Genomic DNA, 15,654 nt, shown 5'->3' with positions numbered 1-15,654 from the left:
CTGCGGACTTTGTTAATTTTATATCTTAGAATGTATTATATTTAATGTCACTGTATGTGCCATGCTTATTATTTTAACTCTCATAGGTTACGATAAATTGTCTTGGCAATAAATAGAGATACAGCACGGACTTTTGGACTTTTATAAGGACTTGGTATGTGACGACGAATGTCATAATTTTTAACGTAGAGTCTACCCAACTGCACGAAATGAGGATAATATTTCGACGTTGCGTGTTTGAGAGTCTAAACGTTTGCTTCCGAAAATCTAATGTTAGATTTGTTTAGTATATTTTTGTGTGAGGTTAGGTTTGTGATGATGAAAAGCAATATGGCGGCCGCTAGACATTATATAAAATGTTATAGCAATTGCACCCAAATTCAATTACGTTAAATGGTGTTTCGTTATTAGTAAGCACTTGATTAATGTGCCTTCGTATAATATAAACTCTTAATCAGTTGTGTAATTATTATCAAGCTGGGTATGTTCCAGGGTGACAGTCTGAGTCCATTGTGGTTCTGTATGGCCCCGAATCCTCTTAGCACTCTCTTATTGGATTCAGGGTTAAGATACCGTCCATAGAACGTATTATTATTATGATTGTTATTTGTTAGTAATGGTGTAGAAATATCAAGGCAAGATGTAAGTATACGAGTTACTATTTTAAATTTCAGACATTGGTACGGAATGTAATAATAACACAATTTATAATTAAGTTTTCATTAATTGCACCGACATATTTGTCCAGTTGGCCGTGGAAGTTGCAATCTATTTGGACAAATGGCGCCCCATTAATTACGAAGCACTTGAAAGGTAATCATTATAACTCTTCAGCTTAATTAATAACTAACTTTCATATAATTATGATTCTCTTTCATAACATTATCATGAAACTCCTGTCTCCGGTTATTGATCTCCACGATAAAAATATTGATTATAATTGATGATAGGATTGTGGTTACAATTTCCAACAATAGATGGCGCTGCAGAGTACCGTTTTATATATATATTTAAAATAAAAACACAAAATTAAGAAGCTATCGTATTAAGAATTGAATCAAATAGACTAAAAAATATTCGTTAAAGTAATAAAATAGCTATCTCTACTAAGTTTGTTAGTTTTCAAAACTGTACCCTATTAAGCTGTTTTACAAGCATGAAACATAGGTGTATGATTCTATTTTAATACATTATGAGATGTTTGACATTACTTATTAAACTACAAAACCGACCTTATTACAACCCAAAACGTTATTTTTGCTACCGAGTATTACTCCCTCGCTAAACGTGTAGTATGTTCCTTTAGTAGATTTGCCGACCGTTGTCAAAATACACTCGCGTCGCTCACTCGACCTATGTATTTATTATCATAACGTAACTTAGGTTATTTGTGGGTTGCTTTCAATATTGTCTCTATAGCTCTTTTATATGAATAAATGCTTAGGTTAAAGTTATTTCTGGCAGTAAATTCAATATTATATTTGAAACTAGCGGTTATTAAAAAAAAAAAAGAAGATATTTGCAGACAATTGTATGATATGGATAGCACGAATGACATTAAAATAAAATCATTTTACGGACTTTATCGCGGTTTTTGTTATAATTTTCTCTCGTTTCGAAGACTGCTGCCTTCGTGGTTACAGTAATACTGGACGTTTATATTTTACTAGTGGTTTTTAAGTGGTTAAAATTCAGACGTCAAACTATATATACATTTAACACATATCTATCTCTATAAGAACTTGAATCATGCCGAATCTCACACTCGCCGTGCGCGCAATGTGCTAAAAATGGGTACAAAGTTTTTCTTTACATATTTATATAGATTATGATGGCTGAAATGATTGATTCATCATGCTTTGTATCAGTATTTACCACTTGGAGTGGACATCGTATATAAATTAAAGTAATCTAAATTTTAACCACTATTTATAATTAAATATTGTAATATAGGTAGTAATCACTATCTAAAGAATATTCTGCAAAAGTAGTAATATAAATGATATAATGCTATTTGTGAAATACTGAAAAAAAATGTTTACACAGTCATAGAGACATAATTACCGAGATAAAAAATAACTTTATAAAATACTACTAAGAACCTGTAATACAATTTTTAAAAATATATTGTAATTTTTTGGTCATATGATATCACAAATAAAATATTAATATTGCAGTAGTACCATATTATAAAATATTGAACCTTTTCATGATTAATTGATGAATTATTAAAACTTGCTTTTCGGTGCATTTTCTAACGATAAAAATATTATTTTATTGATAAGTACTATCACAGAATAATAATGTCTAATACTTATTATAATATCGGCTTCGTTCCTTTGTTGAATAAAAACACTGATTTTGTATAATAACACCAAGTTGTTTCTATATTAACGATTGTACAATATAAAATTATATTCACATATTAATTTATAGACTTTTTACGTTTTTAATATCCAACTTTAATTAAACAAACCTGTATTATGTGGGTACAAACATGTTATCAAACATCACCCGAACCATTGGATTGATTAAAAACTATTTCTAGCCGCGTTCGAATGAAAAATTATTACTTATATTAATGTATTAGAAAATATATCATAGGATTTTCTTCAGTGCAAGTTTTGATATGAAGAAAATTATATTTAAAAATAGTTTGCTGTAAAATGTATAAAAACTTAATAGAAATGTTTCTTGAAACCCATTTTTTGTTTCATACAATCATGTCTCTTAGATATGATTTAAAATGTACTAGTAATATGGAGGGACTGCAAAAAGCCGAAATAAAATTTTCTCAGGCATTGTGTGTCCAGCGCTGTGCACTTGACACGAGGGATCAGGTTGTGCCGAACAAGTAGGTACCGACACCTGAGTATGTATTATGAGGCGTTGAGTGTGCAGTACATGAAACCAGATCCCATGGTCACAATCCCGTGGGCTCCGGTTACAGGGCGCGGACCATTGGTGGATAATAGCGTATTGTGGCCGGCGGACGCGTTTTGTGCCGCGCGGAGCGGAGCGGGCAGCGGGCAGCGGGCGCGACCCCCGGGCCCCCGGCCCCGGCTCGGCCCGGCCGCTCACCTATTCATTTCTTACAATTAATCAAAATTAAATGAAGCGGCCGGCGCGCGAGCCACAGTGCGCCCTAGCCCCTCGCGCTAGGGTCGCGATTGTGGCGGCGTGGCGCGGGGGCGTGGCGCCGACAACCAAATCTGGCCAATAGAGTGCGGTAACAAAATATCCGTATTGGCTATTAGTAGGCCCCGCCCGCGCGGCCCCATGCCGCCCCGTCACGGAGCTGAAAGGGCGTATCGCCACGGCAAAAGGGAGACGATACGTCGTTCTGTGAGCGAGCCGGAGAGTGCCGTCTCAGCGCGAGAAGATCGCGCGGAGAGCGTGGCGGCGCGCCACTTACGCCCCTTGGGTCCTGCGCTCGCGGCGGGCGCGCGCCGGCCCCGACGTTTTTACGCGGCGGCGGGCGGCGACGCCGACACAAGCGCTCCGGACGCCGCGGCGAGCGCTCGTGTCGCCACTCACGCGCGAACACAACGCTTTTCGCGATTTTCCCCATCTTGGGAAATTATACAGAAAATATTTTTTTAATTTTCAAAACGGTCGGCCTAAGTCCGGGCCTAATTTTAGTCTATATTCAAAATTTTATTTACAAATTAGGAAGTGTATTTAGACTGTAAGCGAGTGCGTCAGACTGTAGCGATAGTAACGTCTCGACCTAAGCAACATTGTGATACGCAAAGAGAGATACAGAGCGAGTTGCCGACCGGCAGTGATGTAAAGTGAGGTCGGGTGCAGCCGCCCAGAGAGAGCCGACAGAAGATGCAAGCGATGAGCGCGAACGCGTCGGCGCCGCGCGCGCCGCAGCGGTCGCCGTTCGCGATCCAGGAGCTGCTGGGGCTGTCGGAGGCGCGCGAGTCGCGAGAGACGCGCGAGGCGCGCGAGCGGTTCCTGGAGCGCGAGCCGGAGCGCGTGCTGAACCTGTCGGAGCGCGAGCCGCGTCCGTACGCGCCGCAGTTCCCGCTGCCCGCGTCCATGGCGAGCCGGGTGGCATACGCGGCCGCCTTCAACGCGCAGGCCGCTGTCGCCGCCGCCTTCCTGCCCGGACCGCCACTACTGCACGCGCCACCCGGTGAGTTCTTATCGAACGTCAATACTTCAAGTTCTATCTACCTCTAAACCTGCTTATCTCCTGAACCGTTATGCCCGTGATGACACGTCAATCAAGGAAACAAAACATCTCCAATGGATATAGGCAGCACGCTTTTTTACCCTCCATTACTGAGGGACAAGTACATCATAACAAGTGTTTAATTGAAAAAATGGTGTGTAGAATATAAGAGGAAAATTATAAAGGTAATAACAAAATATAATTTGAATACTACATGTACCTATTAAAGGCCCCGTTAAGTATTCGCCGAGAATGATGTGAATGATGTGTATATTGTGAGTGGATAATAATTTAAGCCTAACACAACCGGATGTTAACGCTTACGGATAATTTACACATAGCAATTGGCGCACAAAAAATTTACTAAGTACTAACTTTTATTCACCTACATTTTAGATCAATACAACATATAAGAATTTAAATATAGATAATATTTAGAAATAAGTAATTATTCTTTTTAGCTTAAATCTAAAATTTCTATATGAGTATAACATAAGAGCTTTAACTCGCACCAAAAGGTTTAACGACAAATCACACTTATAAATTTTAACTTACATTTCACTCTTATACTAATAACAATTAAGAATAATACTAAAGCTTTACTATACCAAAAATAACAAGCACAGTACGAGTAATGTTAAAAGAAGTGCAAAAATCTGTCGCAAACCGCTCCGTCGGCGAGCCGTCGGCGCGCCGCCATGGCCGGCCGCCGTGCCTGCTTTATACCACCGTTTAATTAGCTTTTTTCATTTTATAATTAGCGTCTTTATTGCTCGACACAATGGCGAGCGCTTTGTTATCGCTCGAAGCGCTTTATGCGCTCTTTGTGCTTGTTCTGTGAGCGCTAAGCCGACCGGCTCCAGTTACAGACGCATCGAATGGCCTCTACTGGTTATTGGCGTATGTTATGCACAACTATATTTATATAAGTATGTTAAGTATGGTGTGGTCTAAAGAAACGAACAAGATGTTTATCATTCAGCTATATTAAAACTGTTTTGGAGGTCGATAGAGCGCCTAAATGTTGGAGAAAATGTTTTTAATCTACTGTTGGGATCATGATGAGGTTTGGACGTTCGAATGAATTTGCTTAGCGTAATTATAGTGGCTGATCTGATTACGATGAATTTTGGTGAATTAAATGGTTAACTTATTTGGAAAATCGAATAGATTCTTAGTGGTGGTTCAGGAATTAGATACGTCTCAAAATATGTAGCGCCGCCTCGGGACGAGATAACAAGGGATAATTTCTATGCACTTTGATTGTAATTTATATTTTAATGGAAATATATCTGGGTTCGATTCTCAGGTGGAATGATCCTATAAGTTGGGACTGGAAAAGAATGATGGATTTCTCTCTATAGATGTTTGACCAATCTCTACAAAAAGTGAATTTATTTTCAATTTTACTTAGGTATCCCCCGAATTGTGGTTTTGTTTTACAAACATACCTACATAAACTAATATACCTATGAATATAACCAGACGATTAAATATTTACAATATCAAAATAAGTTGATAAAATATATATTAGGCACGAACAAGTAAAATGTAAAACGTGTTTTATATTTTTAATAATAACTTTGAACTACATGTCGTGGTTTTACAATTTACAATAAAATATACTTATTTAAAAATGGATATTATTAAAGACAATTAATTTGAAATATATATAATATTAAATCAAAACTTGTGATAATATATGCGTGTACATTAATGCCCTATGTGAATATTCATTTTGGAAGGCAGTAGTGGCGAAATGTGAAGTTTTCCTAAAGGGAATCCGACACAACATATAAGTATTAATATGTATGAATGCGACCTTTAAATCTTTATAATGATAATTAGATTCTACATAAAAGGAAGCCGGCAAGAATCGGGTTATATGTTTCCAACTCCTATCTTTCTATTTGATTAATTTCATTGCGGGATAATGGCATATTAGTTTTCCCTGAGACTCGCCGAGCTTCACCGCTCGGTGTCATAAAATGCGTGCCACTGCTGATCCTGGCTTACAGGAGTTGTAGTGGTGGGTGTGAGGGCGGGAAAGTCTCTATGTAATCGGGTTATATGGATCCTTTGCCATTGGAAATTAGTGACCGCCTGACGGTAACTTGTGCCGACGGTAGAAATATAATGAATAATAACCTTATCTATAAAATATATATGTTTGGGATTTCATTGACTAGAAGGGGATACTTATCAAAAATATATGAGTATTGAGCCGGCTGTGAAGTGAGAAGATATGGGTTCAATACCCGAGGGTAAATGATTGTTTGATCTGCAAATATCTTAGGAACATGTCGGTACAATGTGAAACTGTTGGATATACTCATTTATCATATAAAATTTTAGGATTAAGTGATGATTTTTCTACAATAAAGCATATTTTAACTCAATATTTTAAATAGTGCATAGGAAAATTTAAATAAACCTATTTTTGTGTTAAGCTAATACGATTATGCCAGTTTGTACTAATCGAGACAATAATTTCCATTATGCGGTAAAATAAAAAATACAACCTGATGGTAAGGAGACTTAATTCTAATATATTATTGAACGCGATACATTCCAATTCCTTACTTGGCTTTACTGAAAGTAAGTAGACCACGCAACAACTATGACGTATTTTTATAATAATGTATTTATTAATCGTTATCTAGACAGGTACTACCTCGGTGCCGTAGTTGTACTGCATGCGTGGTACGGCAGCTCTCGAAAATCCCGGGTTCGAATCCCGGATCGGGTTAAGTGTTATTTGGGTTTTTCTGCTCAGTATCTGCCCCCGGAGTCTGGAATTTGTGCCCGATATGGCGATAGGCTCGCCCCCTATCACATCATGGGATGGAATACACTTGGCGATATTGCTTGCGCCTTTGCATACCTCTTCGAACATAAATGCGTGATCTTTGCGTTTTTTAGTCGGGTACGAATATATGCCTTAGAGCCTATATCATAATATTCAATTGGATATTATCCACTAATTAATGTACTAGGTATTTAATGTGGACAGACATTTTTTTTTTTTAATAGGGAACATAGTTTACACCGTGACTGTTGAAGCTTGTCGTTTTATATTATGAACGAATCGCATTTACTTAAAAATCGTAAAACTATGCGTTTAGTTTACAATAAATTATGTAAAACCGACATAGAAGCAAACAAAGTTGTTATATGTTGGCTTCAAATCCTTGCTAGAGAGTTATCATGTTAATAGGAATATAATAAACTCTATTGAGTGACTCTAGGCTTTCTAAGATTCGTGAACCTCTGTTTATGATTTTTTATTTTATCATAATTATTTTTATGTGGTATAATCACGGTAAAGGCCATAATATTAATTAATTAGTTTATAATTAATCAGATTACTGCTAAGTTAACCTTTTTTATTTCACATGCCCTTTATAAGTCAATTTTACATTTCAATATTTTTGAGTAAACACAGCTTGTTCTAAAAATAATTTAATTTGACAATACTTAATGTGACGTAGGTATTAACCCGCATTTGGACGGAGTATATTAACATAACTATTTTTATCGTAGAAAATTAATATTAAATTTGCATCTCTTTTTATAAACGGATGCATTTAATTTATTGCGTTTTATTCAAGGTTATTTTAATTAGATTGTTTGTTTTAATTATTGTACGGGCTAACGCCCTACATTTTATTTTGTCAGCATTTTGTGCATCGCGCGTGTATTTAGCCATTTTATGTAATTAGTACGCATTCACCATGCCACCGCGTCGCGTGTACTAAAGCTGCATTTTGTATTGATTTATTATATCTTAACCAGTGTCAATTCATCCTCATCATCAGCGGGTATCATTAAATATAAAATATCATAACAAACTAAATCTTTTATTAAAATCTACAATTATTGATTTAAAAGACATTGTTATTAAAATAATAACCCAAAACGAACTTTGACATAAATACTCTACAAATTAAGTTCTTACATAATATTTATATAAGTACAAAATAAGCGTATTTAATTTTTAAAATACGAATTATCATCAATAATCCGTCATTTTCGGTTCTCACACTTCAGGTAGACTGAATACCCAATAATATATACTTCACAAGCCCGTATAATATATTCTCTATAGCTTTATTAACAAGGCTCAAGATCAATGATTGATAATATCTGCGACGGATCCGGTGTGTGAACTCATCAGCTATCTTAATCTCAGATCATGTCGCCTCATCACTACGGAACATCATTTTTCTTATACAATTAGATATCAAAGAGAGCAGGAAGCTTGTTTGTTAGCGCCAGGATTGAACCTAAATGGGTAATACCGTCGAAACCTTAATAATAACTGTAATGCACTTCGCTTGGTACGTTAAGAAGTTAGATTTATTGCGTAGTTTTGCCAATGTACATACTACGAATAGACCTCCAGATTAGTATTCGTGGGACATTTGATACCATAGAATTGGCACACTGCTACCTAGCGGCTAATTTAAACAATGCAATGGTACAAATCTAAAGAGGTGTACTGCTTAGTAAATATTATAGTAAGTTGGTATATTTGCACAGATAAATATCTCGTATTATATTTAGGTATATGCGTTTTACAGCTGGGTTTCATATTTTTTATATACTGTGGCATCTTGAATGGCAATATACTAAAGTTATAAATAGAATGTAGGTAAATACAACTGTCGTTTAGACTGCAGATTATACGATTTTTGTGGTGATAACTATTAATTCATGTAAAATGTTAGAAATAAATAATTGGATTGCTTAGAATTTTACAAATTATGGACATTATTTTAATAGATTTGGTTGAGTAATAAATTAAAAGTAGTTTTTATAAACCTTGATACTATTCCTGTACCGCATATGTATTTGTAATCAAATAAAACCGATTATTAAAAATGGCCGGTGGATTTAAGCTTTTTGCAAGTCTACTAAAATGATTTACATATTTTGGTCTTTTAATAATACATAGTGAACATTTAAAATTTTTACCATAAAAATGTAAATCCTGTTGTTACTTTTTACGAGAATAATTACATTCCAAGTAGAACCCAATAGAATCGATTTCCAATTAGATAAAGTACAAATTGCTCCATCATGAGATATTTAAACAAAATTTGAAAAAAATAAATAAACGGTTGGAGATGACTAGACCTAGCGGACTTGGCAATGAGATAGATATATAATTTAAGTTATAAGATAAAAGCTCTACGTGGAGACTAGAGTTGATTTGCTGCGCTATTCACCCCTACCTAGTAAATTGTAGAAATTATGACTATATACAAGAAATCGCATATATTTTTAGTGTTTTTTTAATTCTACTTTCACGCTCGTTTCACTAAGGCGTGAAGGTAATTTAACCTTTAGGTTTTCACTAATCATTATCTTATTAGATACTAGATATCCCTGATGACTTTGGCCGCGATGAAGTCTATCTTAGGATAAAGAGTAGCCTATAATTGTCAAGCACTTTGTAAATTCTTCCTAGTGAACGAATCTTCGAAATTATACCAGTAGTTTCAAGGATTAGCGCATTGAAATATACAATCCCGTATGCCCTCTTTTTCTCCAGAGGTCAGTAGAATTGGTGACTATAGAACTTCTATTATTGTTCACATTTAGACAAAGACAAACACGATCAGATAAAATTACCAAAAACAACTAGTACTTGAACAATAAACACGTCACCATTGTTTATTCACATTTGACATTAACGGACCCGAACTCGCGAACAAGTAGACAAACAGATCTCTTGAAACGCAGAAGACAATCGCCGACACCTTTGACAAAGCTCGGAGGGCCAGCCTTCAAACCGGTCGCGAAGAAAGGGCAATCCGCTCACACCTCCAGAATGGGGCCATTGTGGGCCACAATGGGGTCCAGATAAAGGCCCCATTTGTGTTGTAGATGCCGTGAGATAAAGATGTGAGCGCTCAATACAAATTAGTGGTGGCGCGGCTAAATAGACGCGATGGTGTCTTGATTTCGGGTTCGGGGATCGCGATTGTCCCGCCGATGTTTTGAAATGTTTTGTGTCTGATTCCGTTTTCAATAAGTTTAGCTGTTCTTTAGCAGCTGTCTATTATTACTTGATAGTTAAAATAATACGGAACTTATAGCGCGAGACAAATTGTGTTAGCAAATGTTTGTTAGAGGTTTGATCCTTTAAGTATTATTGGAGTTAGTTCCTTTCAAATGCCTTGAAAACATATTATTATCTTAGTGTGAAGTCTACATGTCTCATTGACAGGTGTATCTACATATTATAGGCATTAATTTTACATAAGTCAATACAATACAACTTTTGTCAGTACAATTAGACCAGAGATATTCTGTCTAGCAGAAATCATATTGAAATATTGTAATTGTTGAACAGCACTACATTATATTCGTCATTTAACATATAAGATTTGGTCTCATAATACTCAACTGTAGTGACAATGACCTTCAAACAATAATGTAATAGTTTCGCACTACGTGTAGCGATATAAAAACATCTAGTGGTGGTACTATTACATAGATGTTGGTTTTCTTAGTAGGCATCTACTACCAGTGATATAAATACAGAACTTTATTGAAAGGAGCTCTGACCAGCTATTTACAACTAATTCATTCATCTTCTATAGTATCAAGCCGATATGTTTGTAGGGTTAGGTAGAAATGCAAGTAGTATATGGGCAATTTATATTCTTGTTCCACTCATCACTTAATGCCAAAAATTAGGATCTTACAATAAAAATCGAATCGTAAAGTACCCCATCGGAATAAATACTTTACTACTGACGAGGCCATATGATATATTTGAACAAACGAGTATTTGGTGTTGTGTGTTCTCTTGTATATCGATCACTTCGCATGAGTCCGCACGCTGCTCGGGGCTGCCGGCGCGTTGCAAATTACACATTACACGAGTTATTAGCACCCACGATCCCCCACAACACACGCTGAACGATGGCACCAGAAATGTAAACAATTACCCCTTTATCAATTATATCTGTTGTATTTGGGATATTAACTTTTTAATTCCACTATAGCTCTATATAGTTCATTCGTAATAAGAATTTTCTAAAATAATTTAATTAATAGGTCGTAAAAATTTAATATTATTTTAGAACTTGGTGATTAAACTTCATTCTTTTCTTTTCTTTGAGAGGGCGATGAGGTGATGATTATAAGAAATGTTATATGCGTGCTGGAAAAAAAAAGAATTTCATATTAAGAATATAAGGAAATTTTGTAAAGGTGTCTGTTACTGATTTCTATGTTAATCATAGGGTTTTAATTTTTTAAAGTGAATGAATAAGACCTAAAGAGCGAATTATCTTGGCTATTATACATAATATAAAAAATATATCTTTGTATAACATTATAGTATACGGACGAGCGTCGCTTTACATTTGGCTACAATATAGACATGCTAATTTGAGAGCAAGCCACTGATTCACGGAGAACTAGTTCATAATACTTTGAAGAAATTAATGTTGAAGTAAGTTCGTACTAGGTACCAGGTAGAAGGTAAATTTGCTTTCGATATTTTCATTAAAATGGATAGTCACGAATAAGACAAATTTTAAACTACGTTTTTTATTATGCTGATATAATGGCATTTAATAAATTTGGAGTATACCTCTAAAAAGCGAGAATTTGTCAAGATAAATACCATTATATTCTCTATTTCTGCCAAAAGTGAAGCAGCCACATGCATTTTGTATTCTGCTTTGAAAGATATTATAGCTTATGTAATAAAGGGGCATTATGTGTCTTAATATCTAATTTGACTACTCAGAAGAACAAACTCAGTGATCAGTCCAGATTGTCTTCGTATGAAAATAATTAACAAAATAATTTTGATATAATAATATTCAAAATTCAGATTGAATTCATGAAATTCTTTCCAAACCTTTATAGGAATATTTTTATTATAATCACATCAATTGTGTTAAGTTATAGACATTTTAAAAGCTTTAAATACTCGATGTTTTGTCAGTACCAGATTTTATAAAAAACGCAAAAATGTATTCACTCTTTTGAAATCCAGTTAGAAATCTACGTTTTCTTAACTAACTTAGAACTTAAAATATAGTGTCATCAAATTGTATATTTGATAAATAAATGAATAATAACAAACATTTTCCCAACACTATTGACACCAGTATTAAAAATACGTGTCTATTTTTAGCTTATTACAATTATATTACTGACTCAACTCTCTTTACAGTATAAAAGATAGGTTAGAATGTCCAGAACAGTTTTCAAATGCCCTTAAATTTGATTAAGTGAAAAATATTCGGGCGTCAGCTGGTTTCTTCTAGTTGTTAGATAAATGCATGTATTCTAGATGGTGTTGATTGGTGTATTTCGGCAGTGGATGAAGTGGAGACCGGCTGGTCGCAGCGGGCGCTGCGGTGCCGTACTGTGCAAGTCGCGCCCGTCCACACATGTTCAGTGAGCACACACGCGCGGTGTGAGCGAGTGTGCGTGTGTGTGAGCCCAACCCTTCCTACTCGAACCAGTTTGTAAGGACGGGGTTGTGGTGACAGCGATTTGGGCCGCTCATGCGCGTTGATTGCGTATTTATATTTTACCTGGTGATAGCAGAACTGTGTTTAATGGGTCCTTATTGGAGCTATATTAATATGTTCCAAAAATTTGTATTAAAATCTGTAAACAGTTTTTTAGAAGCACCTATAGTGTAGGAAGGATGGCATTCAAACCTCTGTATATTTTTGGATAAAATTTATTTAAATTTCCAATAAAATTAATTGATTATTAAATCCGAATTGCTATGAAATTACTTTCAAATGCGACCGTAATCTACTGTACTCTCACAAATCTCGTCTGCCCGTGTGCCCGCTGGTAGCGTCACCACATACCCTCGCGCCCCTTATTGCGAACCATAACACCGCGCGAATAACTCGCGTGTTTGTTCCAACGGCTATTAGCCTCCACTACACCCCCCCCCCTTCGTTCCCGCACCGCCGCGTGCCTCGACGCCCCGCACCACCCCCCAACTACAATATCCGACAATTCACAAGGTATCTCAAGATTTACCTGGAAACCTTTGAGTAGGTGTCTGTCCGCCCCCTTAGGAAAGATGTAGAATGCCAATCATGACGTGAAGCCCGCGGCGCGCCCTTACTTAGGCCTTATTCATTAGGAACAGTCCAACACGTGACGATCAACATTTTAGATTGGCGCGCGTCATTTTTATAAGCATTTATATGCAGCTGAAAATTCTGCCCTGTGATATTATAGTATGTTGGTGGTATGGTTCAAAACACTATAGTTTTTTTTTAATTTTAATGTAGAGTTAAAAATTTTACATTACCGTATTTTGTTTTATTCAATTCTGCTATAGCCACAGTAAATCGTATTATATTTTGAACAAAATTCTTTGACACATTGCAACATGATTTACACTACCGATCTTGTCACTAAACGCCAGTCAGTAACGTCAAAACTGTGTTTACACCTCAGAGAATGCGTCATTCAATAAAGGTCAACGGTCGTTCTTATAAATTATGTTGAAATCACTCGTAGTGTTATGGTTTAAAGTGGTATACCTGAAATGTATCACATTCGCCAAAATTATTCATAAAATGATGCAACTACGTAGATTTTATTTAGTATTATAATTTTCTTTTATGAATAAACTAAAATAACAAAAATGCTAGACATAACAACGCTCTGGGTAGACAACCGAAGGTAGGCATAAATCTGATGACCGATGAGCAACATTAGAAAAGAAAGAAAGAAAGACGTTTACGGTTGGTAAAAACAATTATGACTAAAGAACAAAAAACATAAATAAAACATAAATGCGGGCATTCAAATACTTTTAACTTTGACTTTTATTTAAAAGTGTAAACAAAATGTAAATCCGTTATTGGCCTTAAGATAAGTGTATCAGATTGTGTCACTCTAGTATTAAGGGCTGTGGATTTTTAAATAAATAAATAAATAAATAAATAAATAAATAAAGGCATTATTGGTTTTATTACTTTACTAATAATTAGACTGTATAAAAAATCTAAGAACAATAATACACACACGTAAACCTTTTTTAAATGTAAAGCACGTTTAGATTTGCTTCATTCTAATCCGCAATCAGAACTAATTCTCACTCGTTCAAGTCGCATCTCCTCACGATATACTATAAGACGCGAGATATCTGATAGTTGTGCAGATACTGTCTCAAACACGTGTCTGCTTCCTTAAGACCCGTGAACATAATCAAGCCTCGTATGTGTGTGCATGTGTGAGTGCCGTGTGCCAGAGGGAGTGGAGTGCGTTTGGATCGACACCTCTGCACAAAGCACCACGCCGCACAGCTAATAGCTAGTTTTGTGGCACTAGGAGAACGCGCCCGGGATTGCTTGTGCGCTTACTATGCTAGAAGGTCGTTTTAGATTGTAATTATGATACCGTCTTAAAGCTTCATAATTTTTCATATGATTTTACTTTTTAGTGACAGATTCTGTGGCTAGCTTTGCCTATACCAGTATAGAGCCAGTTCGAAAGAATACAGTTTCGTAACATCATTATTTTACCTGACTCCTTTGGTATTGAGAATGTTGGTAACCAACAACGATCATAACATCATCATGAAGTAACGCCCCGCTTCGTTAATCGTCGCTGTCTATAAAATTCCTACAAGCATTTAATTACTTTGAACCACACCTAATTGGCTCAAGCATGTTCATTAGAAAACTGCCAGCCCCGCGATTGCGTAAGACGTTGTTTACATGCGTACTCAAGAAAAAGTATCTCGTTAAGACAGAACAACCGACTGTATTTATTATTGCACATTAACAAACGCGTCGCCGGGACGCGCACCGACTGCGTCCTTCGGGCCAAGACTTACGGCACAAAATCAGTCAGCTCAGTCACCCGCCGCGCCTCCCTCGCTTCTAATTAGCCTGAAAACGAAACTATTCGACGCTGCACCGAAATTAAACTCTGTTGTAGCGGGCTAAGGTGCAGGATCGCGTGGTGAGGTTTAGTGTACAATAATAGAGGACACTCGACCTCTCGGAGGCGCGAGATTTCCCGCGGCCTTTACACCGCGCTCTCGGCACTGAGCGCTTTGTATAACAAATTAATAATGTGCTTTGTGTCGACTGCCGCGCTGATTCCTCGCACTTTATTGGCACGTTGGTGTCTAATTGTACTTTTATCATGTATGTGCTGTCTGGTTGTCAACAACTCGAATCTTACTGTGGCACTGTTTCAACAATACTGAGAAAATATTGTACTTTAATGTTTTTTTTAAGCTAAAATGTGAGACAATAAATTAGTTCGAAAACACTACTATAAACTATCTATAAATTATGCGCAATACTTACTCTTGAAGTACAGGTGTAGCATCACTGCACATATATCGTACGATATTCGACATTCAAGTCACATAATATCCAGGATTTCCACTGGTTGCAATATCCTTTAAACCGCTACACAATATGTTTGCATATTGCTTAGCGTATTTT

At 36.3% G+C, this 15,654-nt stretch overlaps 1 protein-coding gene across 1 annotated transcript in view; it reads left to right on the top strand.

The window, feature by feature from the left end:
• Window positions 1-3,512: 3,512 nt before the first annotated feature.
• The window catches only part of LOC119189043, a 31,633-nt gene continuing 19,491 nt past the window's right edge, over window positions 3,513-15,654 (top strand). The window contains exon 1 of the mRNA XM_037437689.1: window positions 3,513-4,144. Within this exon, the coding sequence (XP_037293586.1) occupies window positions 3,835-4,144 (310 nt within the window). The 5' untranslated portion in view covers window positions 3,513-3,834. The remainder of the gene's footprint in view (window positions 4,145-15,654) is intronic.

Source organism: Manduca sexta, chromosome 11 (genome assembly GCF_014839805.1).
Source record: "Manduca sexta isolate Smith_Timp_Sample1 chromosome 11, JHU_Msex_v1.0, whole genome shotgun sequence".
NCBI lineage: Eukaryota > Metazoa > Arthropoda > Insecta > Lepidoptera > Sphingidae > Manduca > Manduca sexta.
Note: the sequence above shows the minus strand (reverse complement) of the source record. Positions and strands in the feature narration are given on the sequence as shown.